The sequence below is a fragment of the Amphibalanus amphitrite genome, unplaced genomic scaffold, assembly GCF_019059575.1.
Source record: "Amphibalanus amphitrite isolate SeventyFive unplaced genomic scaffold, NRLGWU_Aamphi_draft 001046F_arrow, whole genome shotgun sequence".
Taxonomy (NCBI): domain Eukaryota; kingdom Metazoa; phylum Arthropoda; class Thecostraca; order Balanomorpha; family Balanidae; genus Amphibalanus; species Amphibalanus amphitrite.
Genome location: NW_024882540.1, coordinates 120,528 through 147,888, shown reverse-complemented (window position 1 = coordinate 147,888; position 27,361 = coordinate 120,528). Strand labels below are relative to the sequence as shown.

At 50.0% G+C, this 27,361-nt stretch overlaps 3 protein-coding genes across 4 annotated transcripts in view; 1 reads left to right on the top strand and 2 right to left on the bottom strand.

The window, feature by feature from the left end:
* The window catches only part of LOC122369526 (syndecan-like), a 33,550-nt gene extending 25,098 nt beyond the window's left edge, over positions 1 to 8,452 (bottom strand). The window contains exons 1-2 of the mRNA XM_043344323.1: positions 7,930 to 8,452; positions 3,385 to 3,646 (exon numbers count right to left, since the gene is read on the bottom strand). Of these exons, the coding sequence (XP_043200258.1) occupies positions 3,385 to 3,646; positions 7,930 to 7,998 (331 nt within the window). The 5' untranslated portion in view covers positions 7,999 to 8,452. The remainder of the gene's footprint in view (positions 1 to 3,384; positions 3,647 to 7,929) is intronic.
* Positions 8,453 to 8,549: 97 nt separating this feature from the next.
* LOC122369525 (eukaryotic translation elongation factor 2-like) lies at positions 8,550 to 20,176 on the top strand. Its single transcript, XM_043344321.1, has 5 exons — positions 8,550 to 9,283; positions 15,749 to 16,157; positions 17,431 to 17,772; positions 17,942 to 19,653; positions 19,906 to 20,176. Exons 1-5 carry the CDS (start codon positions 9,281 to 9,283, stop codon positions 19,972 to 19,974), a joined length of 2,535 nt encoding a protein of 844 aa, XP_043200256.1. The 5' UTR covers positions 8,550 to 9,280; the 3' UTR covers positions 19,975 to 20,176.
* Positions 20,177 to 22,048: 1,872 nt separating this feature from the next.
* LOC122369537 (nucleoside diphosphate-linked moiety X motif 19-like) lies at positions 22,049 to 27,083 on the bottom strand. 2 transcript variants are annotated; one of them, XM_043344336.1, is made up of 5 exons: positions 27,040 to 27,083; positions 24,846 to 24,978; positions 24,101 to 24,570; positions 23,510 to 23,720; positions 22,049 to 22,909 (listed from the first exon to the last, which is right to left on the bottom strand). In XM_043344336.1, the coding sequence occupies exons 1-5, from the start codon at positions 27,076 to 27,078 to the stop codon at positions 22,671 to 22,673; spliced, it is 1,092 nt and encodes a 363-aa protein (XP_043200271.1). In that variant the 5' UTR covers positions 27,079 to 27,083; the 3' UTR covers positions 22,049 to 22,670. The 2 variants fall into 2 exon arrangements, with proteins under 2 accessions (XP_043200271.1, XP_043200272.1); XM_043344337.1 differs by lacking the exon at positions 27,040 to 27,083 and adding an exon at positions 26,827 to 26,964.
* Between the last annotated feature and the right edge of the window lie 278 nt (positions 27,084 to 27,361).

Here is a 27,361-nt window from a genome sequence, read left to right as displayed (position 1 = left end):
GTAGCAGCCATTGTTCGTTTTCCATGGAGCTATTTCACGGCTATCAACGATGCTGTCTCGGGAGAATCGGTAATGACACTCCTGGAAAGTGTTCCATGTCGGACAGAATAATAGTCCGTGTCTCTGTGGACAGCGGCCAGGGGTTGTCGACCGACGGCCGGTGGTCAGCGGTCAGCAGCTGGGTCAGCAGTCGGCGATGAGCGGTCAGCGGCCAGTGTTCCATGGCTCGCCGCTGTCAGGCCGTCGCGCCTAGTCCGGCACGCAGACGTTGCCATCAGTGCACGCCGTGACCGGTGGCCGCGCTCCGCAGCCCGCTCTCACCGCCGCGGCCGCTCCCAAGGAGCACCGGCCGTGGGCGGAGCCGGCTAATGTCAAGCCGCTTAGTGTGGCCTCCAACACGACCGCGATCCTCATTGATTAACAAAGCGGAGCGACGCGCGCAGCCCGACCACTTACCAATGTCACTCAGCGCCGCGGCACGGCCAAGTATCGGGCGTTTCTAGTTACTGACGCCGGCGGAGAGTTTCGTAACGCTTCTCGTCGGCCGGCGCCGCCGCTGCAGCCGGGCGCGTGCACCGGAGCAGATGTAACGGACCGAACACGAGCGCCCACGACACAAAGGAGAGCGAGCACCGGCGCGCGGCCGGCTGGCCCCTCACGCGCGGCCAACTCTCGTCCAGCGCGACTCCTGCCAGACGCCGTCCGATGGGGGTTTCATCAAAACGCAGTACATGCATTTATGCAGCGCCATGTTCTACGTATGGTCACACGGAAGCCAGCGATCAGCTCCAGGTCCGGTGGCGGCTGACCACTGACTAGTCATCACACCCTTCTACCGCTACTCGCCGCGGCGAGTCTCGCAGTGTCACCGCCAGCTGCGAGACTCGCCCGGTCATCCGTCCCCAGAGCCTGGTCAGCAAATGAGCTGGACAAAGGACAAAGGGTCGGCGGTGCCACCAGCGCGGCGGCCTAGCTGTCCGTCCGCACCGCTGCTCGCCGCTGACGGTCAGCGCTTCTCCGCCAACCCAGCGAGACAAAACATACACGGACACGCGGCAGAGTGGAGGGGCGCGGGGAGCCGCACGTGTCTGCCAACCACGTGCGGCTCTGGCCGGGCTGACGCGCGCGGCCGCGACCGCACGTGCGCCGCGGGGCAGAGCAGTGACCCAGCGGGCCGGCTGGCCGGCTGCCCGAGAGCCAGCGCTCGGGTAAACCAGGTCTGTGCCAATCACGGTAGCTTGTGTGGATGAAACTAACGGTCCGTAAAATACGTATTTTCTTTTTCCACATTCCAGCAGTTAAAATCTGATATACCCTACAAATGTCATGATCTCCAGTAGCAAGCAGTTGGTGGATTTCCCGGACCCGTCTCATATTCTGCACACGTGTGCATTTGCGTGCATATCATGGCCATGCGGCATTTCCGGCAGTACTCGTGGGTAACCTAGGGTTGCTGCCACCTGGCTCTGGCTCACGAGACCCCACACCACGCCGAGCGGCAACACACCATCGGCGAGCGCGCCGCTATCACAGCTCTGTCCTATCAGTCGAGGGAGCCAAGGACGGGGCGGCGGCAGTCATCCTGCCGCACAATGCTCCCTTTCCGAGTGTGTCGACCGGGCAGAAGCGGCACCACACCCAGCTCTGTCTGCATCTCAGTCCGTGGCGGCGGACGTCGCACCACTCCGGCGGCAGATGGTGATGCCACCAACCGTCACCAATGCTGCGGCGGGTGTCCCCACACGGCCGGATGGCGGCGCTCCTGTTTTACCGTGCCATAAATGCGCCGTAATACACCCTCCGCCGATCGGGAGCGGCCGCCGAGCGGCGCCTCTTTCCCGGACCGGCGCCGCTATCATTTTACGAGCCGCTCGTCTGCCTCGCTTCAAAGCTATCGCGGCAGTCGGCTTGTTGCGCGGCCCGACGCCGCGCCGGCCACACCTTATATAGGACGGCCCGTCGGCTTCACCAACTGCAGCGCCCGATGGCCGATTAGGAAATGCACATCGGGCCCTCCTGTTTTCCACGAAGGCATCGCGTAAAAATGAGACCCGGCACACCAGCCGCTCACAGGGCGAAACACGACACCGGCCCGGACAGGGAAGACCGCTCACACAAGTAAAGCTGTAAAGCTCCAAAGTTAGTCCACCTGCCGGCGGCCCCTCGGTCGCAGTTGGCTATGTTCCGTGAGCGAGCCGACCCGCAGGTGAAGTCGCAGGGCAGCGCACAAAGCGGGGCGACCATTTGCCCTGATCGCGATCGACCGGCACGTACCCAATGGTTCCCGATGACCCGGCATAGTGTGAGCAGAAGAGTGGGTGAGGGAGATACTGCAACACATATTACAAGTCGAGCAGCCGGGGTAACACCCCCTGTTCCCCGTCCATCGTCACTATCATGACTAACACCGCGATAACCCCTTGGTTTCTTGCAAATACCTGCCAGCATGGGTATCTCCAAGCTAGTCAGTATTCGCCCGAGCCTTGGACTGAACACTGGAACGAGGTCATAGACTCAGGGATGATGGGAGCGGGACGGCTCGCCCTCAACGAACGCCCAGGTATAGAGCTACTGCTGCAACCCACTCCAAAACGGTGGACAGTGGTACATACTAAACCGATGACGTTACAACCGCACACCAGTGGCGTCAGCAACACACAAACATTGGCGTCAGTGGCCAGACTGACCAGTGATGTCAAGGAAGTGGCATATTGTTTTGATAGACGAACCCCTATGTCGCTGCATGCGACCATTAATTCATCCTATAATCAATTCCACAAGCACATCTAGTTAGACATCATAAAGCTGTGCTTCTGATGACTTTCCATTTCAATAAAATATTATGTCAAGCGGAATGCGACGACGACAGTCACCTCCGACCGCGGTCTCTGGGCGCGTGGGAGGTGTCTAGGCCAGCGCCATCGATCGTCCGCGGCGGGGGCGTGCGACGGGAGGCCACCTGAGACGGCCGGGTCACCAGGTCCAGTAAAAGCCCAGGCCAGGAGCCGGCGCTGGGGCGTCCGGTCGGCCGGCTCGTTCAGGGAATACGAGACCCCCGGCCCACGATTGGAACACGGCGGGGCGTACTGACGGACGATATGAGGTCGAACGTGGGAGTGGCACTGACCAGCCCTCGGAAACGCCCCAATAAAGTATTCATGACATGCTGTGCAAACGGTCGGGTATCCCGCCTTAAAATGACCCGCACAAGAAATAGCACACACTACCTGCGTATTAGGTAAAACCGAACTAGTCAGCGGACAACTAGTTAGCTGGCGACCAATGGACCCTGACAGCAGTCGGGGACGCCACCACCGGCCCCCGTTTCTGAGACTGGCCGGGGCCGCGGCGTCAGGGGGCTGCCGGCGGCGGCGGCGCACTGACCATGTTTGTCGGCGTCGGCCTCGTCCGGGTACTCGTAGTAGCTGGGGTAGTCGTAGTCGTAGTAGTCGTCGTCCTCGTCGTCGGAGCGGTGTCCGCTGCCGGAGCCGTCCAGCTCCGGCTCCGGTTCCGGCTGGCCCCACGGCGCGCCTATGCTGCTCACGGTGCCGTCGGCGCGCCCCGCCGGCTCAGGCGCCGCCGTGCTCCTCGGCCAGTCATACATGCCGGAGCCCTCGAACGCAAAGTCGTCATCATCGAGCGGCGCCTGCCGGCAGGGTCCAGGTCAGGTTCATGAGGTCAGGCTAGGCCTATCAATGGCGTTACAAGGTCAGATTAAGGGTTAAGTAAACGGAATTTAATTACTTTTTTCTCATATGTTCGATGGCGCTTAACGATTATTAATTCCCATGACGCCTTAACCCGCGCCCCACTGGGGTCTGCGTATAACACGCCCTACTGGGGGGGGGGGGCTATTCATAGCCCCCCCTCCTAACTCCGAAACTACTGGGCCGATCGTCAAAATTCAAACGGCGTCTGATAGCCCCGGAAAAACTGTCGAGCGAAACCTAATTTCATTGACCTCGAGGTCACCGATGACGTCACAGGTCAGGTCAAAGTAAAAATTATTAGCATTTTGGCTTCGTCACGTTTTGGGCTCTGGCCGCCGTCTTACAAGTCAGATCAGGCTCATTTTTGGTTCACACACTCGTGAACAGATGCTCTAGATACTCTGAGGGTACCAAACTTGTACTTTGATTTTCAGGTCAAGGTCAGGTCATCACAGGTCACGAAAATATTATATCATCCGTCGGTCACGTGACACATGTTTTATGGTCCATTTAGGCCAAACATTTCGAATTTGATGTCGTCTGTGTCATTCGAGGTCATTTTGAGTCAAATTTAGCTTAGGTCAGGTCACTTTTAGGTCAAAAAAAGGTCAAATTTTGAAGTGAAAATTTTTCAACAAAAAAGGTGTCTATTGGATGCAGTTTGAGCTCAGGAACACGATGGTGCTATTTATATTGGCGTACGATGTCAAATTCGTGCTGAAAAATTGATTTGAAAAATTAATAATTGTTAATTTTTTTGCAATAATGCGTATAACTTGGCCATTTTTGAAGATATTTAGCTAAAACTTGCTAGAGTTAGTCATAATAATGCGTTCTATCACATATATTCCGGTTTTTTTTCGAAAAGTCAAAAACTTTTTTGAAAAAATGTAAAAATATAAATTTTGAATTTTATTATGTTAAATTTTCAAAATTTTCAAAATTTTCAAAATCCGAGATAGCAGTTTGATAGCGCTGTCTATTCTGAGTCCTCTCATGCAAAGAAATTGGATGTAGCTTAAAAACTGAGCTCTTGGGAGCGATTGCCGTGGTTCAATGTTTTGCGTCGAAATCGGCCGAACATGACGTCACTCTGACGTCATTTCCGGCCGACCTATGGTAGGTACGAAGTTCAAATTTTGACACAAGGTGTCAAATTGATGCAGCCGAAGGTACTGAAAGTTTGGCGTCGATACGTCAAGCGGTTTGGAAGTTATTGCAGAAAAACGGGAGGGGGGGGGCTATAAATAGCCCCCCCCCCCGTGGGGCGCGGGTTAACAAGTGTGGCGCTACTGTAAGACTAAATTGACACAAGAACACGTTTAGGAGCTTTTAGGATTTCATATAGTTTACGTCCGGCAAAATAAAGTTTTAACAGTGGCGGGGCACGGGCATCAAAACATCTGGAATGGTACGACGCCACTGCAACGATCCTGGTAATGGCCTAGCAGAAATGGGATAGGTGCGGCGCACCCCGCCGTGACAATCCGTGCATGTAAGGGAGGACAGGGTGATGAATTACCTATTGATCGGTGACCGCAGGCAGGGGTGTTGTTTTCCGAAAATGATTGGAAGTCCCAAAGGCGACGGCCGGCCACATGTGACGGGGCTTACAAGGTAGGGTACCCCCCACCCCCCCACCCCCCAATCCGGGCGGTGTTTCACGGGCTGCTGCTACCACGCTGCTATCAAATTGCGCGAGCTGACGTCACACTTGTGGTAGTGTTGGAGCAATGGGCCTGTTGATGTCTCCATGGAAACCCAATTTGACAAGTCGTAAAATCGGCGTGCTGCTATCACCGGTGAAACAGGGCCCTGCTTTTCTCATCGGATTTCGGCCACTTGTTTTTTTCAACCTGGTCATTAACAAGACAAACCAAAATCTTAAAAAAAACTTTGGAAGTCCAGATCCTCACCGAGCCCCATGCACAAAACGCAGTTATATAGGCAATAGTGTCTGAGGAACACACGCCATTCTGAAAGAGGCCCACGCCGACTTAACCCGCGCCGTGTTGGGGGGGGGGGGTTACGCCTCCCCCTCAAGTGTTTCGCGAATATCTAAAAAAATATCTAAATATCTAAAAAAATATCTAAAAAAAGGATGCTCACTATTTGACGCTGCTGTGAGAAAGGCAAACCTTGACATGTGTTGTCACTTGTCAGTTGTCACTAGTTTCTTGAGAATAACGCTTGGTGCCTTTTCTGCAGTACCTACTATGAACCGAATCACTGTTGTCTTTTGGGTCGCGGCCATCCTATCCGGAATCCCAAACTATGTCACGATCAATTAGCAGCCCGAATCAATCACATGGCAGACTTAATGGCTACATAAGTGGACATCCCATTAACACATCATTTTACACACTGCCTTGCAGGCCGAAATTCCAACTCAGAGGGCTGTTCACGGGCCCTGTGTGCGGTCGGACCGCACACAGCCTCAAAGCTCCGCCCACTTCGTCCCTACGTCAGCCTTCCGTCACCGCACACAGCGATCGCTGTGGCCGGTCGGGACTGGCCACAGCGGACCGTCCACCGCACGCAGCCGTGACGTCAGAGCCGCCTACCCATCCCCTACCCCCACGCCTGCTGGACGCACCGCACACAGCGCACGCAGCAGTGTGCGGTGCCCGTGAACACCCCTCAGAACTCCTCCATTGTTCAGCGACACTTTTTGAACGCCCCTCATAGATTATGAGTTTGAGTTTTTGTGATCTGATGTGGTAATGATGCGGTAATTTTCAGGCAAATGTATGTGTAATGATAGGAAAGCACATAAAAAGTGATTAACCTGTTCATGTCCTAAATATTAGAAATATCATTTGGATACATATACATTATACAGGGTGATTTTTTTTAACTGTTAAAAAGTAAACGTCAATGGTGGTCCCTAAATCGAAAAATTTGGTGCAAAAAAGCAATGCACGTGATAGATAAATCTGGGACATTTTGTATGGTGTCATGATTTGTCCCTTTTAACCGAAGGCCCCGGCCCCAATGGAGCCTGAAAATGTGTCACCAATCGGGCACGCATGGTCCACCGCCGTTCAGTAAGGAACGACACAAAACGATGATTTTGAAGCATTGAGGCAGTTCGAAGCATACGATCATCAAGGAGATACCTCAGAAAGACGTTAAATAATGCACGAACAAGCTTGTAGTCATGAATAACCTTCAAACGCTCCATCTGGCGTATGTGCAGCCTCTGAAGAATCAGCCTTCAGGAGGGCTGTTCACGGGCCCTGTGTGCGGTCGGACCGCACACAGCCTCCAAGCTCCGCCCACCGCGTCCCTACGTCAGCCTTCCGTCACCGCACACAGCGATCGCTGTGGCCGGTCGGGACTGGCCACAGCGGACCGTCCACCGCACGCAGCCGTGACGTCAGAACCGCCTACCCGTCCCCTACCCCCACGCCTGCTGGACGCACCGCACACACCGCACGCAGCAGTGTGCGGTGCCCGTGAACACCCCTCTGGAGAAACAAAAACAGCGAATCAGACACCACCAGGGCCGCCAGTAGCAAAATCCTCGACCTGCCCTTTCTAGACTTCTAGTTTTTGGACCCAGGTATGGCAGATATAACTAAGAAAACATTGGAAATATCTGGCAGAGCTGAAAATGGGTGATAGGAGCCTTTTCAGTCCGCCTAATGAGCATGGGAGTACATGGTGCTGTTCAACACGTGCTCAGGCGGGCTGATTCGTGTTGGTGAGAGAGGGGGTAACTTCAAGCACAAGTAAAATACACGATGGACGTTCCTTCACATCGTGTCTGCATGAAATCAAAATGTCCCAGAATGCTCGTCATGCTGGTATATAATTTTACAATATATATTTGCATTTTAGCGCCGTTAAACCTCATTACTTTTTAACAAGTAAAAAAAAATCACCCTGTAGATCATTCTTTTCAGACCAATATCCACCCAAAATATTATCAAAAAGTTAATAAACTTTTGTTAAAATGACTTAGGCATTCGGCCATGTTTTGTTAATGCTTCAGGTATTTTTCGCCAAAATCCGACCGATGGCTTATGGCCGGCACGCGGCATGTTATTCAACTTTTGACAATAGCTATGTAAGCATGGGCTGCAATGCACCGCCCGCAAAGGGGAATTTGAAAACACTTGACGTATGAGCGTACCAGTGAGCAGCACATATTTCTTCTAGGAACAACTCAGCTGCTATTGGTTTTTCACTAAATAATTAATATCTCCTTAGGTACCTGTGCAGTTCCTGCGACGTAAGCGGCGCAGCCCAGGAAGACTATCACGGCAAGCTTTTGAAACTGCATGACCGTCTCACGCTCTTTAACACTGGAGAAAAACACTTGAATGTTCAGCTCTAGCTTCGTGCAATTATTTCAATCACATAAAAACGATATGCTGTATATCACATTCACCCCAGCGGGCACCACACGCAACACACACCCCACCCGCCGGAGCTCTCGCTAACAAATGACCGCAAGGTCGACCGAATAAGATTGCTCATTCGAGCAGCTGCGCGCGAACTTGTAGCATATTACCGTGACGTCACTGTTCATAGACTCATTGAAGAAACCCAAGAAACAAAGAACTAAACATATAGAAGTTTGCTTAAACTAACACAAAAAAGACCCGGCAACTTCCAAAGCTTGTCGTTTGGCTATTTTGTCCATTTTTAGGATAACAAAGCCGTTCTTTCCAATTTCCATGCAACGCCACTATAAACCAATGTTGAAATGCCCAAAGTCAGTACTTTTCAACTCCGGGTCCATGAGCAGATGCCAGACGGTGACGAAGCTGAGGACTGTGAAGTTGAAAGCTCGTTCCAAGCTGCTCGTTGGGGTCTTTCATGATCACGTAATGCAATAAAATATTGCTTCTTCCGTCAGATCCTTTAGCACAGTAATTTCAATGCTGGTTCTCACTCGTTATAGCACCCTTGCTTGAAACATTTTTGGCAGCATTTGAATACAACTAAAAAGGTTATTGACCCAATCCCCTCGAATATTATCAGAAAAAAGATTCGACAACTACTTCTACATGGATGAAAGGTTCACAAAGTGCTGCACACCCCAAAGTGTTATTTTCTAATCAGTTATAACTCATTTTGGCTGATTATATTTATGGAAAAATGCCACTGAATTACTTAAGTTACATTCATATTGCACATCAATCTCTATCATCATCAATCTCTATCAGACAGATCATGAGATCTCTAAGGAGGAATGGCTTGGCTAAAATAGCTGCCTTGGCTGTAGGAAGAAAGCAAGCATAGCAGTGAAATAGCGTTTTTTGGGCTGTTTTTGTCTGTTGCGCCGTAAAAGTCGAGATTGTTCTAGAGATGGAATTTGACGGACTTAAAATTATGCTCAAGTTTTTCAAGTTAATTGTCTTTTCCCTTTTAATTTCAAATAATTAATAATTAATAATTTCAAATAAAAGCGGACAGCCCAAGTCATAGAGCGTTCTAGGGAATTGCACAACGCTATGATATCACATCTCAGCACTACATAAAGTCCTTTTTCCGGTGGCTTTCGCCATTGTGGTTGGCGATCGTGCTTCGTTCCCAAATCGAAGCCAAAAGAAGCAACCATGGTAAGTTATAACGATGAACGTTCTTATTTTCTCTTTACAATTTCCTCAAGTAATGCGTTTTGGGTGCTACTGTCCTCCTGGCCTGATACGGGGAGTCCTAAATGATAATTTTCCTTGCTAGGCAAAAATGGCGCACAGCAGCTGTCCGATGTGCACTGTCAACAATAATGTGATTGGCTTAACTTTGTTGGGCATTACATGCTCATATTTGATTCAGCATTACAGGTCTTTAATGATAAATATGTGGCCAATCCATAATGTTTTGTTTTTCAATCTCTGTACGTGTCTGCTTACTGAAGAATGGTAGGTATGTAACTGGGCAGTGGGCACTAATGACCATTTCACCTCAGATAGGACGACGGTGAAAACAGGGCGCTTTGATCAAGGTTCGTGAAATTCACACTTGACGTTTAGCATCAAAAAGGCACATGCAGGGGGGAGAAGTTCCAAATGTCACATGACTAATATGCCCTCTGGCGCCCTGTTTTCACCGGCGTCCCTCAGATACCCTCAATTCTCAAATATTCATGAATGGCCTCTGGTTCAAATGACAATGATTCCTGCTTCCTTATGACCTTTTTTAGAAACAATGTATGCATTTATGACCTTTTTCTGCTGACAAAGACTGCTGCCTGCACTAGAATCTGACTTGGGTACCAGCCAGTCTGCAAAATGTGCCAGGCTTCGACGAGATCTCGTCTGGGCAGACACCACAGGTTGGGGCAGAAATAGGGGCAGGTTTCAGGAAGATTGGGGCAGAAACAGGAAGATCTGGTGCAGAAGTTAGAAAATTGACACAGAAGTGATTTTCTCAGCTTCTCACTGCTTCCTACATCATTATATCATTACATTATTTGCATTATTAGGGGCAGGAATTGGGCTGCCTCTGGACTCAGCATTCTGATTCGGGGCAGGATTTTGTCTGCCCCGAAAATCTTGTCGAGCTCCCTGCCATGTTTTGCAGACTGGGGTACCAGCACAACAAAACGTTAAAGTACCGTAAAACGGGGTGTTAAGGGACAGTTTTGAGGTGTTTTGTTATATAACTCAAGAAGGGTTTGATATAGAAGCATCAAATTGTCAGCATTTTATGTGGAATTTGGTGTTTTATATGCCTGCCACATTAAAGTTTTTAGGATTTATGCCTCAATATTATTTTTTATTATTTTTCATCACTGTCCCTTAGCACCCCAATGTGGGGTGTTAAGGGACACCTATATTATTCCAAGAAATGGTCATCAAATGTCCACAATTGGGGTGTGGAAGGGCACATAATTGATTTATTGAAATGTTTTGCATATTCTGTCACAAAACAAGTCAGGTTCATTCACCACTAATGACCTTTTTAGCCAATTACGTGTAATGCTGTTTACGCTTGTGGAAAATGTGCTAATTATAAGGTAAACAGAGCCAAAAAGTAATCTTCTGTCATCAATAAAAACCCATGTTGAAGCTAGTCACTTGTCATTATGTTGCCCTCTTTGTTTTGGCCTTTTTATGATGACATCACATTTACCTACATCAGTCTCCATTGACCCATCATTGTAAAAGAGAGTGTTGAGATGTTTTGTTACATAACTTAAGATGTGTTAGAGATAAAAGCATGAACTTGCCAGCATTTTATGTGGAATTTGGTGTTTTCCATGCCTACTGAAAGAAAACTTGATTTAATTATATTTAGATTTTATTTTTATTTTTTCTTCCCTGTCCCTTAGCACCCCACATCCACCTCAAAATATGCATGTATCCGGAAAAGAGGAAGAGGATGATGAATGAATGGGTGAATTTGCACAAGTTTTTCAGGAAACATGTGCAATACATGTGACAATACACCTATGCATTCATTTTCCCTGTACACCCACTAGTTTATGAGGTACACACAGAGTTTTGGAGATGTTTCAATTTTGTGAAAATGTAGCATGATTTTCAAATCCATTTTTGAACCAAATCACTTGCATGAAAAACCATAGCATTTTGTCCTATGGTCAAGAGCAAAACAGTGTACTCACTACACCTACTCACAACTATCCTTTTCTTCAGTAAATATAAAATAAAACATAATCTAACCTGGCCTTAAATAACTGATGTTGGCAAGTGGTATATTCTTGTTTATGATAATATTGGATATGAATATTGTTTGGAGTAGACTGTAGAGGTGACCTTTTTATACAAACTGCCTGGGGATTACTTATAGATGCCTGGAATCGTATTCTCTGTCAGATTTCATAGAAGAATACTTTAAAATGCTGAAATTTGATGTACTTACCCTGAAAATGAAATTTTATAAGTTCTTTCGTATCAGTTTTAGTAGCTGTTGTACCGGAGCTACACTAACACATGCTTTCTTAATTCACACAAAACATACTTTTTTGTATAACTTAGACCTTTGTGTGAAATTTATAATGCTGACGTGTTAAAAGTAATGACTTATTATTCCCACAACATAAATCCACACTAGTGTTCAGACCTGAACACCATATCAGTGATTGTACTGGATGACGGATGTATATGATGCGAGGAACAAGTGCAGCATAAACATATTGTTTCTTGAAATGAGACAAGTGATCTACAGTTTCTTAAAAACCTAGCCTCTTTTTACCTAGTTAAACTTACTGTTCCACAGTCTATCAGCCCGATTACAGGGTTGGGTTTCATGAGTAAGGATTTACTTTTATGTTTTATGCACATTTCTATTGAATCTTATATAAAAATACACCTCAAAAACAGTCACTACTGTCATGCAAAGGCAAAACCATGCATGATATTAAAAAATGGGTGGTGGTTTTACCCTTGCATGGTAGAGTGGGTGATAGGTATGGGTCTTTATTAGTATCTTTTTAATTACAAAGTCAAAAGTGGCTTGCAAGAGTGCAAAAAATGGGTACAAACTACAAATTAAGGACATGCATAGGATGTTTATTTATGTTCATGCTCATTAAACTGCATTTGAAGCCAGCTATTGTAGATTTCTACTAGATCAATATAAGACTCACATGATAGATTCAACCAGTTTTCCCAACAAATCTCTTTCAGCAGGCAGCTTCTCAAACCTGTATGACACCAATAGTGTATTGAATATGTGAAGACCCTTGCTAGTAGACAAGTATACTTTTTAGCTCCATTACTGTGCACTCAGTGTGCTTCTAAGATGATCATCATTGCCCATTAAAATTATGTATAGCTGGATCCATTTCGCAGCTGTTCATTTCTGTTCATTGAGGTACAAACTAAGACATGAAGGTAGGATATGTATTTTTTTTTTCTCATGAACTTGAAAACTTCATTCACTGAGAATATGATAAATTATGATGACCAGTTGTAGTGTAATGTTATTAAATAGTAACACAATAGAATGCCAACCTCTTTTCCATGTTATGCAGCTTTTAGCAACTTAATAGGTCATTTACTTCATAAGCAGCATTTTGACCTCAATTGCTTTACATTGGCAGCTCCTGTATTTTAGATACATGCATGTGCCACTTGGTTTATATGGGTAGATACAGCACACATTTGATTAAACTTTATTTTTTGATATTGCTCTCAAGTTGGTATAACATTAAACCCACGCACCGACGGGGGTCCGCGCCAACTTAGAACCGACGGGGGAGGGGCAGTTGCCGCCCCCCCCCCCCCGAGCTCCGGAGAACGAAGCAAGATATCGACAATCGGTAAACGGCATGGGGTACGCACGGACAAGGTCTACAATCTTTACTAAGGTCATTTTCAGGTCAGGTCAAAGTCGACGTCACTGGGGTAAAAAAAAATGGCGGCGCTAGAAATGTTTTTAGAAAAGTTTTCTCTCGAATAACTTTCGAAGTAGCCAAGCTAGAAACAAACTAATGGCACCATCGTGATTCTCTCGTCAATCCGCATCGAATCATATACCTATGTGTTGAGCTCGAAAAATCAAGGTCAAAGGTTGGCCTCGGGTCACGTGAACTCAGGGTCATCATGCATATCATTTGATGCGCTTTGACAAGCTGAACACAATGAGACCATCCACGCGACTGTATTTCGTTCCGGTAATAAGTTCCGGTAGCGCAAAAAGCCTTTGTTGGCCCTTCATGTCACATGACCTCACAGTTGCTCAAGAGTAAAACAGGCCTCAAGGTAGTCGAGGTTGATGATATATGAAGTCATTCATGGTATATGGGCCATTTCGACGCGTCTTAGTGAAAAAACTGGTTGATTTTACCCCCATTGACTTAAATGGAGAGGTCAAGAACTTGACCTGACCTTAGGTCATCAGTATCAAAATTCCAAGATATACAAGTTGTAGCTATCAATGACCTCATTATATCCAACAAGTTACATACGTCTACTGTAGCTCTGACATGCTGACAGTTGCAAAAAGTGATTTGAGGTTTGGTCATTCAAAGTGACCTGGTGATAAAGATTGTTCAGGACACCAGCTTTGTTTATTTTTATTGGTAGCTTTCGGAAGACATCCGCCTTCCTTCATCAGCCTGTCTAAAGCACTAAAATAGTCAATTAATTTCGCTGCGCTACGCGCCGTGGTTTTACTGCTATTCACGAAAAACCTCGGGGGGGGGGGGCTAACCGCCCCTCCCCCCGTCTGTGCGCGGGTTAAGCATGCACCTTAAGCATAGTGAAGGGAAGCGCCTCGCCATGGATGTTGCCTGATGTTGTGATGTAAGCAATTCTACATATGTCTACATTTATTACATTTTTATTTCTCAAAATTTAAAGTTAATACTCAACATAAAACTACGGAGTTTGATCAATTATATGCAGCAAAATCAGGATGGCCTTTGGGCGATATATTCAGCCGTGAAACTTCGGAATGCAACACAACAGTTTTTCTTATAGATTACAGGTCATTTAACCCGCGCCCTGCTGGGGGGGGGGGGGGGATGGTGCGGAGCGCTGCCGTTTTTGTTATAGTCGACTACAGAATGATGTTCTACTTTTCACAGGCAATTATTTGCCTGGAGTGGTAGGCTGTGCCGCATCACACGGGCTGAGTTCACAAATCATAGCTTTGTCCTAATGCTCACAATCGACACGCTTAATTGCGTGATAAACGGCAAACTTAGCGCTCCGGTCAACTGATAGCTTCTGAGGAGTGGAACATCATTCTGTAGTCGACTATACACCTTATCATACATCAATTCTACACATGTTGTGAAAATTTCAGACCAAGGTCATTCAAGGTCAGGTCACCAGGTCACTTGAAGTGACCTCATCTCATAAAAAGTTTCAACGTCTGCCATTGCTACAGTGAGTGACCGATCGCTTTGAAACTTTCAGCGATTGATAAGGGTAACAGTATCTATAAAATGTAATTATCTCAGAATTTTGCATATTTTGCATACCTCCCATTGGGAGGTCGCAAAATTGACCTGACCTTAGGTCACCGATATCAAAATCAAGTCAATGGGAAAAATTGAAATGCGCCTCTTTTGGACGAAAGACATTATAAACACCCCCAAACACTGAATTACAAGTGGTTTAAACACACTGAACATGAAAATGGTGTCCGTGACCCCTAGTTATGTTCCTGAGGTCATCTCAGGTCACGAATAGTGTCCACTTTTTCGCAAATAACTTTTGATAGAGGCATGCTAGAGCGGTGAAAACGCCTTAGATGTGTTCAGCTCGACGATACGGATCGACTGATATGCAACATGACCTTTTCCGGTCAGGTCATGACCTTGACCTGAGGTCAAATTTTCAAGTTGACCTTTCAAGGTCAAGTTATAATTCATTCGATGCGTCTTGACGAGAGGAACACGTTGCTGGTAAAAGTAAGCTCGTACAAGGCATGGGTAAAAAATTATTGCAGAAAAACTGTTTCCGAAAAAATCGACTATTTTTGCAGTTTTTGCCCATTGCAGGCAAAACCGTTGACGTTAGGTCAAATCTGAGAGAATTACTCAGAAAGGGCGTTAATAGGGCTATCGAATGCGCTTTTCCGCGGCGCTGTAGCTCTATTGGTTCCCGAGTTATGCGTTGGCTTCCTGGAAATTGTCGACATTCGACCTGAAAATCGGCGAAATTTTGCCTTCAATGACCTCTGGTGACCTGACCTTTGACCTGACCAAAAAAGTGACCGGAGTGATTTCGTCATTATTTTTGGCGCTCTTTCGAACGCCGCCTTCCGCGTATCGCTACGTGGCCCAGGAGCCGAGTTAGAAGGGGGGTGTTCAAACACCCCCCCCCCCCCCAGCAGGGCGTGGAAATCCAGGACCCCCAGCCGGGCGCGGGTTAATGGTCTTTATTGAAAAATATGATACTGGGGGCATGATGACTCCTCCATCAACACGACCTCCCCCCCCCCCAAAGTAACATTGATGCTCGTGATTGAAATTCTGATGTTGCTGGCTGGAATTCCTATGCGTATGATCACCGCTCATTTACTCCGAAATTAAATTTCACTTGGCAAGAATACAGAAGATCGCTCAGAATAAGAGTTCCACATCATCACACTTTGTTTTCTTTCAGGTGAACTTCACCGTAGCCGAGATCCGTAACCTTATGGATCTCAAGAAGAACATCCGAAACATGTCTGTGATCGCGCACGTCGATCACGGCAAGTCGACGCTGACCGACTCGCTGGTGGCCAAGGCCGGTATTGTGGCTGCTGCCAAGGCCGGCGAGACCCGATTCACCGACACCCGTAAGGACGAGCAGGACCGCTGCATCACCATCAAGTCGACGGCCATCTCGCTCTTCTTCAACCTGGAGCCCAAGGATGTCCCGTTCATCAAGGGAGAGAACCAGAAGGAGAAGGACAACGACGGCTTCCTGATCAACCTGATCGACTCACCGGGTCACGTGGACTTCTCGTCTGAGGTGACGGCCGCGCTGCGCGTCACGGACGGCGCCCTTGTCGTCGTCGACTGCGTCTCCGGTGAGTGGTGTGGAAACGCTGGTCGCGGTGCCGAGTGTACGTGTGTGTGTTTACATTTTGCTGAGTGATTGGTTCACTGGCGAATTATTGCCCCTAAGAGTGTGGGTTTAGGTTTGTTTTGGTGTGGGGGGGGGGGGGGTCGTCAGTTTTTCACTTTTGACTTTTCTCCCAAGTTTCGACTTGGCCTTGCCCTTATTGGCGTTTTCACAGCTACGTCTTGTGCGTGTGTGTGTGTGGGGGGGGGGTCGATCCCCTCCCTGTCGTTCGGCCCCTTATCAAGCTAGAGCTTCGCGAAGGAACGGTCGGTCTTACACGTGACGAGAGAAAGTCGATGATACCCAACTTTAAGGTCCTAGGTCATAAGTTGACCTTCGAGGCCAGGTCAGTGACCGAAATGTCGCGGAAATCGGCACTTGCTGGGCTAGAGCGTCCTGAAGCAATAGTTTGAAAAGGATTTCCCGGGTGCTGAGCGACAAAATCTGTGTTGAAATTGCAACAAAATTAAGATAAAAAACGAATGATCCGAAGTTATTGTCAGCAGGTGTAAAGCACGACTTTGAGCTACGTTCAAATGGGTGGTAGATTCGAAATCTGCTCCAAAAAGTATCCCTACAGCTGGATTGTCAAAAGTCGATTGAGCTCATCTAAGGTCAAAAACCTCGACCTGACCTTTCGAGTGACCTTGACACCCACCGTGATGCATGTGACAAATCATTTCGCAGGTTGGCACGTTTCTAATCAGAAGTGTAAAAACGCGCGGACACTGCGCTGACATGCGTCGACTTGCTTTTCTGGCCTGACATGGCCTCGGGAAACAGGTCACTGACGTTCTTTAATATGCTGAAACCTGTTACCTGTGGGTTCTCTATTGATTTATTCTATTCTTTTGACCTGTGGTTAAGTCCTTTCATGGTAATCACAGTGAATTCCACTAGAATGGATGTGAAGTGAAACAAATGTTAGATCGGTGATTTACAGTACATGCATTTTAGTAACAGTAGAAAGTTTCCCTAAAAATTATGTGCCTAAGTTCTTGTGAGGTCTATTTCATAACCACACCGAAACAAAATATTGACTGATGTGTAGTTGAGATTTGCTATGTTTTTAAATGATACTGTAGCTTCATTAGGTTAAGTATCGGCTGATTTTTTTTTTTTTTTTGTAAAAAATGGGAGCATTGTACCCTCGTTGATCAGGTGATCTGGCGTTCGGTCTGTTAGAATAAAACGAGCACTAGCTCATTTTTTGACATCCTTTTGTCTCTATTTGGCAGGTGTGTGTGTCCAGACCGAGACCGTGCTGCGTCAAGCCATCGCCGAGCGCATCAAGCCGGTTCTGTTCATGAACAAGATGGACCGTGCTCTTCTGGAGCTGCAGCTCGAGCAGGAGGACCTTTACCAGACTTTCCAGCGTATCGTCGAGAGCGTGAACGTCATCATCGCTACCTACTCTGACGAGGACGGCCCCATGGGCAACATCCAGGTGCACCCGGCCAACGGCTCCGTGGGCTTCGGCTCCGGTCTCCACGGCTGGGCGTTCACCCTCAAACAGTTCGCCGAGATGTATGCGGACAAATTCAAGATCGACCCAATCAAGCTCATGCCTAAGCTGTGGGGTAAGTAGTGCGGGCGAGTTGTTACACTGCGGTCTTATCACTTGCCATTGCTGTTCCACTCTCATAAACAATAAATATAAATTTGCCTTTGGTAGCATGCCTTTAAATGGGTAAAAGGGACATTGAAGTGTGTACGTATTTTAATGCTTCCATGCTTGCTCTCTTCCAGGTGACAACTTCTTCAACATGAAGTCCAAGAAGTGGCAGAAGAGCAAGGAGGCCGACAACGTGCGCTCGTTCAACCAGTTCGTGCTGGATCCGGTCTACAAGGTGTTTGACGCCGTCATGAACTTCAAGAAGGATGAGACCGAAAAGCTGCTCACCGCGCTCAAGATCACGCTCAAGGGCGAAGACAAGGAGAAGGAGGGCAAGCAGCTGATGAAGGTGGTGATGCGCACCTGGCTGCCGGCCGGCAACACCCTGCTGCAGATGATCGCCATCCACCTGCCTTCCCCGGTGACCGCCCAGTTCTACCGCATGGAGATGCTGTACGAGGGACCGCCCGACGATGAGGCGGCGCGCGCCATCAAGGCCTGCAACCCCGAGGGACCGCTCATGATGTACGTGTCCAAGATGGTGCCCACCTCGGACAAGGGACGCTTCTACGCGTTCGGCCGTGTGTTCGCCGGCAAGATCGCTTCGGGACTGAAGTGCAAGATCATGGGACCGAACTATGTGCCTGGCAAGAAGGAAGACACCACCGAGAAGACCATCCAGCGCACGATCCTGATGATGGGACGCTACACGGAGGCCATCGAGGACGTGCCGTGCGGCAACATCTGCGGTCTGGTCGGCGTCGATCAGTTCCTCGTCAAGACCGGCACTCTGACCACCTTCCGCGAGGCGCACAACATGAAGGTGATGAAGTTCTCCGTGTCTCCCGTCGTGCGTGTCGCCGTGGAGGCCAAGAACCCGTCCGACCTGCCCAAGCTGGTGGAGGGTCTGAAGCGTCTCGCCAAGTCCGACCCCATGGTGCAGTGTATCATCGAGGAGTCTGGCGAGCACATCATCGCCGGCGCCGGTGAGCTGCATCTGGAGATCTGCCTCAAAGATCTGGAGGAGGACCACGCTTGCATCCCGCTCAAGAAGTCCGACCCGGTGGTGTCCTACCGTGAGACTGTGAGCGACGAGAGCAGCGAGATGTGCCTCTCCAAGTCGCCCAACAAGCACAACCGCCTGTTCATGAAGGCCGTGCCGATGCCGGATGGTCTGCCCGAGGATATCGACGACAACGAGATCTCGCCTCGTCAGGACTTCAAGATTCGTGGCCGCATGCTGGCTGACAAGTACGACTACGACATCACTGAGGCCAGGAAGATCTGGTGCTTCGGCCCCGACGGCAACGGACCCAACATCCTGGTGGACTGCACCAAGGGAGTGCAGTACCTGAACGAGATCAAGGACTCTGTCGTGGCCGGCTTCCAGTGGGCCACCAAGGAGGGCGTGCTCTGCGAGGAGAACATGCGCGGCATCCGCTTCAACATCCACGACGTGACGCTGCACGCTGACGCCATCCACCGCGGCGGCGGCCAGATCATCCCGACGGCTCGCCGTGTCCTCTACGCCTCGCAGCTGATGGCCTCGCCTCGTCTGCTGGAGCCCGTCTACCTGTGCGAGATCCAGTGTCCGGAGGCGGCCGTCGGTGGCATCTACGGCGTGCTCAACCGCCGGCGTGGTATCGTGGTCGAGGAGATGCAGGTGCCCGGCACGCCCATGTTCCAGGTCAAGGCGCATCTGCCGGTCAACGAGTCGTTCGGCTTCACGGCCGACCTGCGCTCCAACACCGGCGGCCAGGCGTTCCCGCAGTGCGTGTTCGACCACTGGCAGATCCTGCCCGGCGACCCGATGGACGCCGGCTCGAAGCCCTCTGTGGTTGTGTCGGTAAGTAACTGCGGCCGGCTGGGACTAGACTGGATGGGGGGGGGGGGGGCGGTAGCTGCAATAACAATCGTCAGCTTCTGTGGTCCATTTATGTGCTGCGTGAAGTGCGAATCTTGGCGCTTCTCGTCCGTTAGAATCTGTTTTGTAGGCCTGTTTGTGGTGTGGTTGTTTTGCCATGGTTACTGTGGGACACGGACTGTCAGATCGTTGGCTTTAACCATGCTAATCATTTGTTCCTTTTCTTGCCCACAGGATACGAGGAAACGGAAGGGACTCAAGGAGGGCATACCCGATATCTCCAACTACTTCGACAAGTTGTAAGCGCACCACCAGGACCGGTCGAACGTTAGGCCTTTGCTTCATATTAAAATATTTTATTATGAACCAGCTTGTATATTGTTTTACACGCATCTGCGGCGGCGAGTGGTGGTTGCGTACTGAACTGACGGTCTGGGCCGGAACACCCGGCAACACCTCCTCGACTCCTGAACGGTGGTAATAAACGGAACATTTTCCTCGGGGAGCGCAGCGTTTTCGGAGAGCGGGAGGGGTAGAGAGGGGACGCCCCACAGCTGGCGTCAATAGCGTCTGTGAACGGAGCCGGTCGATTACGGCGGGTGACCGCACCTGTGCGGGGATGGCCGCGGGGAAAGCTAGGATTGCGACTTGGTCGTCCGCCGCACACACGATTCAGCACGGCTACTGAACGGGAGGACCGGGGATGCTTGCTTGGTCGAATTTGCTCAGGGAACATTACGACATTCTATAGCTGAAATTGAAGAGGCGGTAAATGGCACTGCATCGGGGGCTTAACGATGCCGATCTCAGCTATGGAACGGTGGGACGGAGGGAGAGGGGTGTTGCATCACCTGTCGACACCGGTTTCGACCGGAAATTGGCTGACGGCAGCGCAACAGCGGAATGGGGAGGCCAGGCTCAGGGTACACTGCCAGCCCCAGCGGCGTCGAGATGTCTGGTGCAATAAACACTTAGAAGAAGCCACGGACGGTAAAAATGAATGGGGACGGGGGATGAGAATCGAACGCGGTATTCCGGGTGGGGTAGCCGCTGCCGGTAGTTCGCTCTCCCCGGGGCCCTCCTTAGCCCGCGCCGGGCCGGTGCTCTGAGATTCGGCGCCGGGCCGGGGGGGGGGGGGTGTCTGAACACCCCCCCCCCTTCTAACTCGGCTCCTGGGCCACGTAGCGACACGCAGTAAGCGGCAATCGAAAGAACGTCCAAAATAAGGACGAAAACACTTCAGTCATTTTTTCGGTCAGGTCAAAGGTCAGGTCACCAGAGGTCACCAAAGGTCAAATGTCTACTATTTCAACATTTTGGAAACTGCCAACGGCTATCTCGGGAACCGATAGAGCTACAGCGCCGCGGAAAAGCGCATTCGATAGCCCTTTTACAGACCTTTCTGAGTAATGTTCTCAGATTTGACCTTAGGTCAACGGTTTAGCCTCCAGAGGGCAAAAACTCCAAAAATAGCCGTTTTTACGAAAAACGTTATTTCGGCAATAACTTTTGACTCAAAAGAGTCATGACATTACTGTTGCCACCATCGTGTTCCTCTCGTCGAGACGCGTCGAATGAACTATAATTTGACCTTGAAAGGTCAACTTGAAAATTTGACCTCAGGTCAAGGTCATGACCTGACCGGAAAAGGTCATGTTGCATATCAGTCGATCCGCAACGTCGAGCCGAACACACCTAAGGCGTTTCGCTCTAGCACGTCTCTATCAGAAGTTATTAGCGAAAAACTGTTAGATTCTGTTCGTGACCTGAGATGACCTCGGGGACATAACGAGGGGTCACAGTTGCCATTTTCCGGTTCAGTGTGTCCATTTTACCTACATCTCGATGTTTGAGAGTGTCTAGAATAGCGTTCGTGCAAAACAGACGCTTTTCAATTTTCTCCCATTGACTTATAATGGAGAGGTCGCAAAATTGACCTGACCTTAGGTCACCGATATCAAAATTCCGAGATCTACATTTTATAGATAATGTTGCTCTTATCAATCGCTGAAAGTTTCAAGGCAATCGATCGATCGGTGTAGCTATGACGAGCATTCTTATTTTTCTGAGGTGAGGTCACTTGACGTGACCTAGTGACCTGACCTAAGGTGACCTGGGTCTGAAATTTTCACATGTGCGGAAAAGATGCACGAACAGGTGTGCCAAAAACGGCGGCGCGGAGCGCCGCCGTTTTTGAGATATCTGCGAAAAACCGCAGGGGGGGGGGGGTGTTCAAACACCCCCCCCCCCCCGGCCTGGCGCGGGTTAGTCATTAGACTAGTGAAGTTTGGCTCAATGACCAAAACAGACTTGCAAGCCCGTTTTTGGCAACGGGTTTGTGCGCTTATTAGATTGAAAACTGATAAAATCACCTTTGTCTCCGCATGTTTTATTTTAGGTAAAAACGCACTAATATATTGCACGACTCGGACCCCAAACAACAACCAAGTTCCTACCATACAACAAACGCGCTCTAGGAAGTGCATTTGTTTCCACTCGAGTTCGGTTGCAAAATTACGTGTAGTCCTCATGATCGACAACGCATTCAGAACCGATTCTCCCGAGCTTATGAGGCAAAAGATACTGATAAAAAGGCTAAGAAAGATACTGTTAAAAAGGAAAAAAGATGTCAAACTCAGCACCGCTGGCACTCACCCAGTACCTACTACCTATAAGTAGTAACACTGAATCTGAGCACGTCCTAAAACATGGGGTACAAACAACGCGGAACGCCATCATGGCGTTCATTTAGAACGCTTCACGAACTGAGCATAAACCGGGGTCTACATAACAGGTACCTGGTACACGGCATATGACATCTGAGGCATACATAATATTGACAAATATACAAATACAAGGTCTAAAATAGCACCACACAATATGATATAGCATATCATATTCGGCACAAACTCATATTCAGCAGCGAGCGCAGGCGCCTTTCATCACTGAGCACCACTGGAGCAGCACACAGAGCCGGAACGATCCTGGCTGGGAGGACATCAGCTACCGACCCAGTACTTCTCTGGCGTGCCGGCCGAGTCGCGGTCGGCCGGGTAGGCCGGTCCGACATGGCCGTACGGCAGCCGAACGGTGCAGTGCGACGACCGTCCCATGACGGTGCGGTGCCACCGGCCGCCCGGCGTCTCCGCCTGTGCCAGCGTCATCGGCAGGCGGAGCGGCGCCGGTTCGGCCAGCGGGTCGGCCGCCGGATCGCCCTCGGCCGGATACAGCTCGTCCCCTGGCGGCGGGACGCGGCCACGGTCACAGAGGTCACGCACACACTCAGTAGGCGAGGGTGCGGAGGGGAACGGAGTCGAAACGGGGTCCGGATGGTAAATACCGCGCTCAGCCATGGTATTCAGACGCATTGATTCGCATAACAGTGGATCTTAGCGATAGTTGTAACGCAAGCGGATTGGAACAAATTTATCGAACAGCATTCACGGCTAGCGCGCCCACTAGCAGATTCATTTGATACCAGCAGACTAACTGGAAATTAAAAGGCAGGCTGACTCAGATGTTCATCTGACAAACCCTAGTTCGGCAAATTTGCAAAGTCATCAGAGAGCTCGGGGCATATCAACAGTCACAAGCACCAGAAAGCACGCGAACTCGCTAGTCACTGATTCAAACGTCAGCATGATTAGCAGATTCGCCAGTCAGGTGACTCGTGACAGCTGGTTCAGCGGATAGTAGTCGGCCAAGTGACTGGCCTACATACAGACCAAGCGGATCACAAACGGACTCGTCTAAGTGGCGAGCCGGCTCTGCCGTGACCCGGCCGCCCGGCTCGCCCCGCCCCTGCCGTGACCCGCCCGGCTCGCCCCGTCTCACTGACCGGGCAGCAGTCCCAGCCGGTGGCCGTCGCTGAGCAGCGCCACCACGGGCAGCATGCGCTGAATGCCGAGCGGCGCCCGCCGTCGGCTGAACCGCTCCAGCGCCGACCAGCTGCCGAACCGCTGCAGCCGACTCAGCTCGTACAGCTGCGGCGGCATCAGGGTGGTGGCGCCGGCGGCGTGGTCGGCCAGCACCGCCGCCGGCCGCCGCCACTGCCGCCCGAGCCCCCGGTCAGTGAGGGGTCCGCACAACACAGGTCACCAGAGTGAACACACGAAACAAACTAGAAGACCAAAAGAACAAAGAATACGGATAAAAAACACGCGAAATGCAGACAAACCAAATGGAAAGCTGAAAATGAAAAGCTCTGAATGCTGCGCTGAATGCGTATTTACTTCGTGATAAGCATATAGTCGAGAGGAATTGAAAAAGCAATGACTAGGATAAATAGAATTACGCTAGGCTTTCTGAATGATAGTTGATTCAATCACGTGTCTTGCGCGGTGTTAACGAGATTCAAACGATAAAATAGCACGTAGTGCTTCGTCAGGAACCCGCCACTACATCTATCGGTCCCGTCCCGGGCACCCACCTCCACGTGTTGAGTCTCGGTCTGGTCCTCGCAGCAGGGCGGCCGCTCGGGCACACTGGCCACGAAGAAGGCCGCGTCGTGACGGTGGCCCGGGACGGCCACCGGGGTCAGCCAGGCGCTCCACTCGTGCAGGCTCCAGACGTCCGGCGCCACGGCCAGCTCGCGCGCCAGGCGCAGCAGCTCGGCGGGCCGCCGCTGCACGCGCGGCCGCCACCGCTCCGCCTCTGCCACGGGCAGCGGCGCCGGCCGGCCGCCGGCCGCCGGACGGGTCAGCAGCACGCCCGTCTCTTCGAACGTCTCTCGCAGCGCGGCCAGCCGGAAGCCGATCTCGGCGGGCAGCTCGTCGCCCACCGGCGGCCGCTCGACGAAGGTGGCCGGCCGCGGAGCGCTGAGCAGCAGCGGCTCCAGCGGCAGCGCCGTCAGCAGCGGCCGCCAGGCGGCGCTGAAGTCGCTGTCGTCTAATATACCACCTGCCGGCGAGTGCTGCTATCAGCGGCTGTGGGGGGCGAGCTCTACCAGGACAAACTCTGCCTGCAGCAGCGTCTCCGTTTTTACCCCCCCCCCCCCCCCCTCCCCTATCAGCGAATGATACCCTCAGAGGAAAGTGCTGCTTCCAGTGGCACCCGCCACAACCCTTTTAGACAGGGTTTACCAGGCGTGAAACATTTCTATCTTTACGCAATGGTTTGCAAACATTCTTCTTGGGGTATCTCCGGAGGACCGTCATCATCGCCGTGGCACTCACCAGGAAAGACCTCCACGTCGGGTAGGTGCCGGCTCTTGCCGCTGCGGCGCACCATGAGCAGGGCCAGCTCGTCACCAGCACCCCGGCCCGACAATACCAGCGTGGCCGCCCGGCGCCACGCCGTGCCCGCCATCTGCCGGCGAAATCAACAAACAGAGATCAGTGCAGCTCCCACCAAATATCTACAACCCATCTACAACAGCAGTCACCACAGCAGTTGGCAATCTGCCAACCACAGGACACAAATACAAGAACCACTAAGAACTAGTGTTGGTTTTCCAATTGCGAGGACTTACGTGAGATAACCTGACCTGAGGGCTGTTCACGGGCCCTGTGTGCGGTCGGACCGCACACAGCCTCGAAGCTCCGCCCACTTCGTCCCTACGTCAGCCTTCCGTCACCGCACACAGCGATCGCTGTGGCCGGTCGGGACTGGCCACAGCGGACCGTCCACCGCACGCAGCCGTGACGTCAGAGCCGCCTACCCATCCCCTACCCCCACGCCTGCTGGACGCACCGCACACAGCGCACGCAGCAGTGTGCGGTGCCCGTGAACACCCCTCCGGCCAGTCCGGCCTTATCTACCCTAACTCAGCTTAGTTTAACCCAACCCAAACCCTGACCTAGCATAATCCATGGATTAGAAACAATCACTTATCCATGCCTAAGCTAACCTAAGCTAACCTAACTAACCTTACATTAAGCCCTACATCTACTTAACACCTAGGTACCCCTGGCAGTCAGACTGAGTTAGGAGAAAGGACAGATTAATCAATCTGTCTTAACTCCTACTTCCCATCTGAACCATCTTCCTTCATGGATTATTATAGTTGCTACAGAAATAAGCATCATTTTTAGATTAAGGACATGGAAAAACAAAAATGAGCAGAAATTTTCCTTCAAAACCAGTGCAGATCCCAGCTTTAGTAATACCACATTTTAATTACTGCATTTTTATAATATAAATTCTGGTAAGCCAAAGCCAGCACAATTCCTCAGTGCCCTAGTGAATAAGACATATGTCTCATAACCAGTGACAGCAAGTTTGCGACCAAAGAAGTTCACATTGACTGCCGTTCAAACCAGTCACTGTATCCAGCCCGCTCAAGCTGGCAGCTGGCGAGAGGGCCATCTACCTGCGGGCTGCGGTACCTACCTATATTTAACTTTTGATTCAGATCAAGATCATCACCAGTGAACTGGGCGCAGGACAGGTCAGTTGGTGGGTTCATGGTTGGTGGGTTCATGGACCGGCAAGACGTGCACTGCCGACTGCACCCTGACCCACAGCCATTCAGCCACTGATTCAGACCAGATTTCCTTAAAAAATGGCATCTTACCAAATACAAAAACTTTATATAATGATGACAAATACCATAGTTATACAACCCTCAATCGTTATAGCAAAAAATGGTGTTAGGTTTACTGGTTTATATAGCCATAGCTTGGCCATGACCTTGGTTTAACTCGTAGAAATAAAGCTTTTACTTGTTGTTGGCATGGCGGTCCTCAAAAGTCACACTTTGAATTTGACATCAATTAAGTCTTAGCCTATTGGATATCCAAGTCCAGCCTGACTTCTGTGCCTGAGCCATTGCTCATACTCACTTCTCAGAAATAAAATGTTAGACAAATTGACAAAAAATGGCTAGGAACGAAACAAAAAATATAAGAACTACAGGGTGGGCCAAAAAAAGTGTGTCACTTTTCAGCAGTAATTTCTCGAAAGTGGTAAGAGATACGAAAAAGAAACCTTCACAACTTAAAGAAAATCGTTTGACAAATTATATGATATCAATTTTATGGAAAAGTTTTAATCGAACTGACGTTGCCATCATCATTTCAAAAATGGGATCTGTGCATCTCTTTATTTGCGCATGTGCTCGAAGTGGGCACCGCCAAGCTGAAGGCCATCTGAACGCGCTCCAGGAAGCTGACGCTCACCCTCTCCGCGGTGTCTGCTGGCACTTCACGCACGTACCATGATCGACGCTGACACGCAGCTCCTCCAGGCTACCGGCTTGTTGCGATAGACGCTGTCCTTGCAGGCTCCCCAAAACCAGTAGTCCAGCGGGTTGAGGTCAGGACTGTGAGGAGCCCACCGCTTTTCGCTTCCCTTGGAGACACGGTACATATACCGGGGTTACATGAGCAAGTAAATGCGTATCAGGAACGGATTTTCCTATTCGCTCACCATTGTAGTCCGTTTGTAATGCGTATTAACTCTGCTCATGTAACCCCGAGCATAGAATACTAGGTAACACCGGTTTGTCCGCTCAACACAGGGCCAATGGTCACCACTTTCTTCAGCTGACGTCTGTGACCTTGAGCTGACCTAGGATGATAAACAGCTGACAATTTAGGCCATTTGGAGCTCACTTGACAGCTGAAGAGCGTGATTTAAAATATAAATATTTGTCAGGCACTGACAAAAGATATTATTCACCAGTCATTTTTTAAGCACATTCTGTCATAAATTAGTTGACTCCCTCTGGTCTTCCACACGGCAGAAAACG

What these genes read in the sequence shown, in the direction of transcription:
- LOC122369525 (XM_043344321.1), top strand. An exon ending in CGTCGTCGACTGCGTCTCCG is followed by an intron (nt 16,158 to 17,430) that starts GTGAGTGGTGTG and finishes TCTATTTGGCAG; the next exon opens with GTGTGTGTGTCCAGACCGAG. An exon ending in GCTCATGCCTAAGCTGTGGG is followed by an intron (nt 17,773 to 17,941) that starts GTAAGTAGTGCG and finishes GCTCTCTTCCAG; the next exon opens with GTGACAACTTCTTCAACATG.
- LOC122369537 (XM_043344336.1), bottom strand. Translation starts at nt 27,078, where the DNA reads ATGAGCAGAGTTAATACGCATTACAAACGGACTACAATG. An exon ending in CGACGTGGAGGTCTTTCCTG is followed by an intron (nt 24,571 to 24,845) that starts GTGAGTGCCACG and finishes ACTCGCCGGCAG; the next exon opens with GTGGTATATTAGACGACAGC. An exon ending in CCGGCTGGGACTGCTGCCCG is followed by an intron (nt 22,910 to 23,509) that starts GTCAGTGAGACG and finishes TCCCGCCGCCAG; the next exon opens with GGGACGAGCTGTATCCGGCC.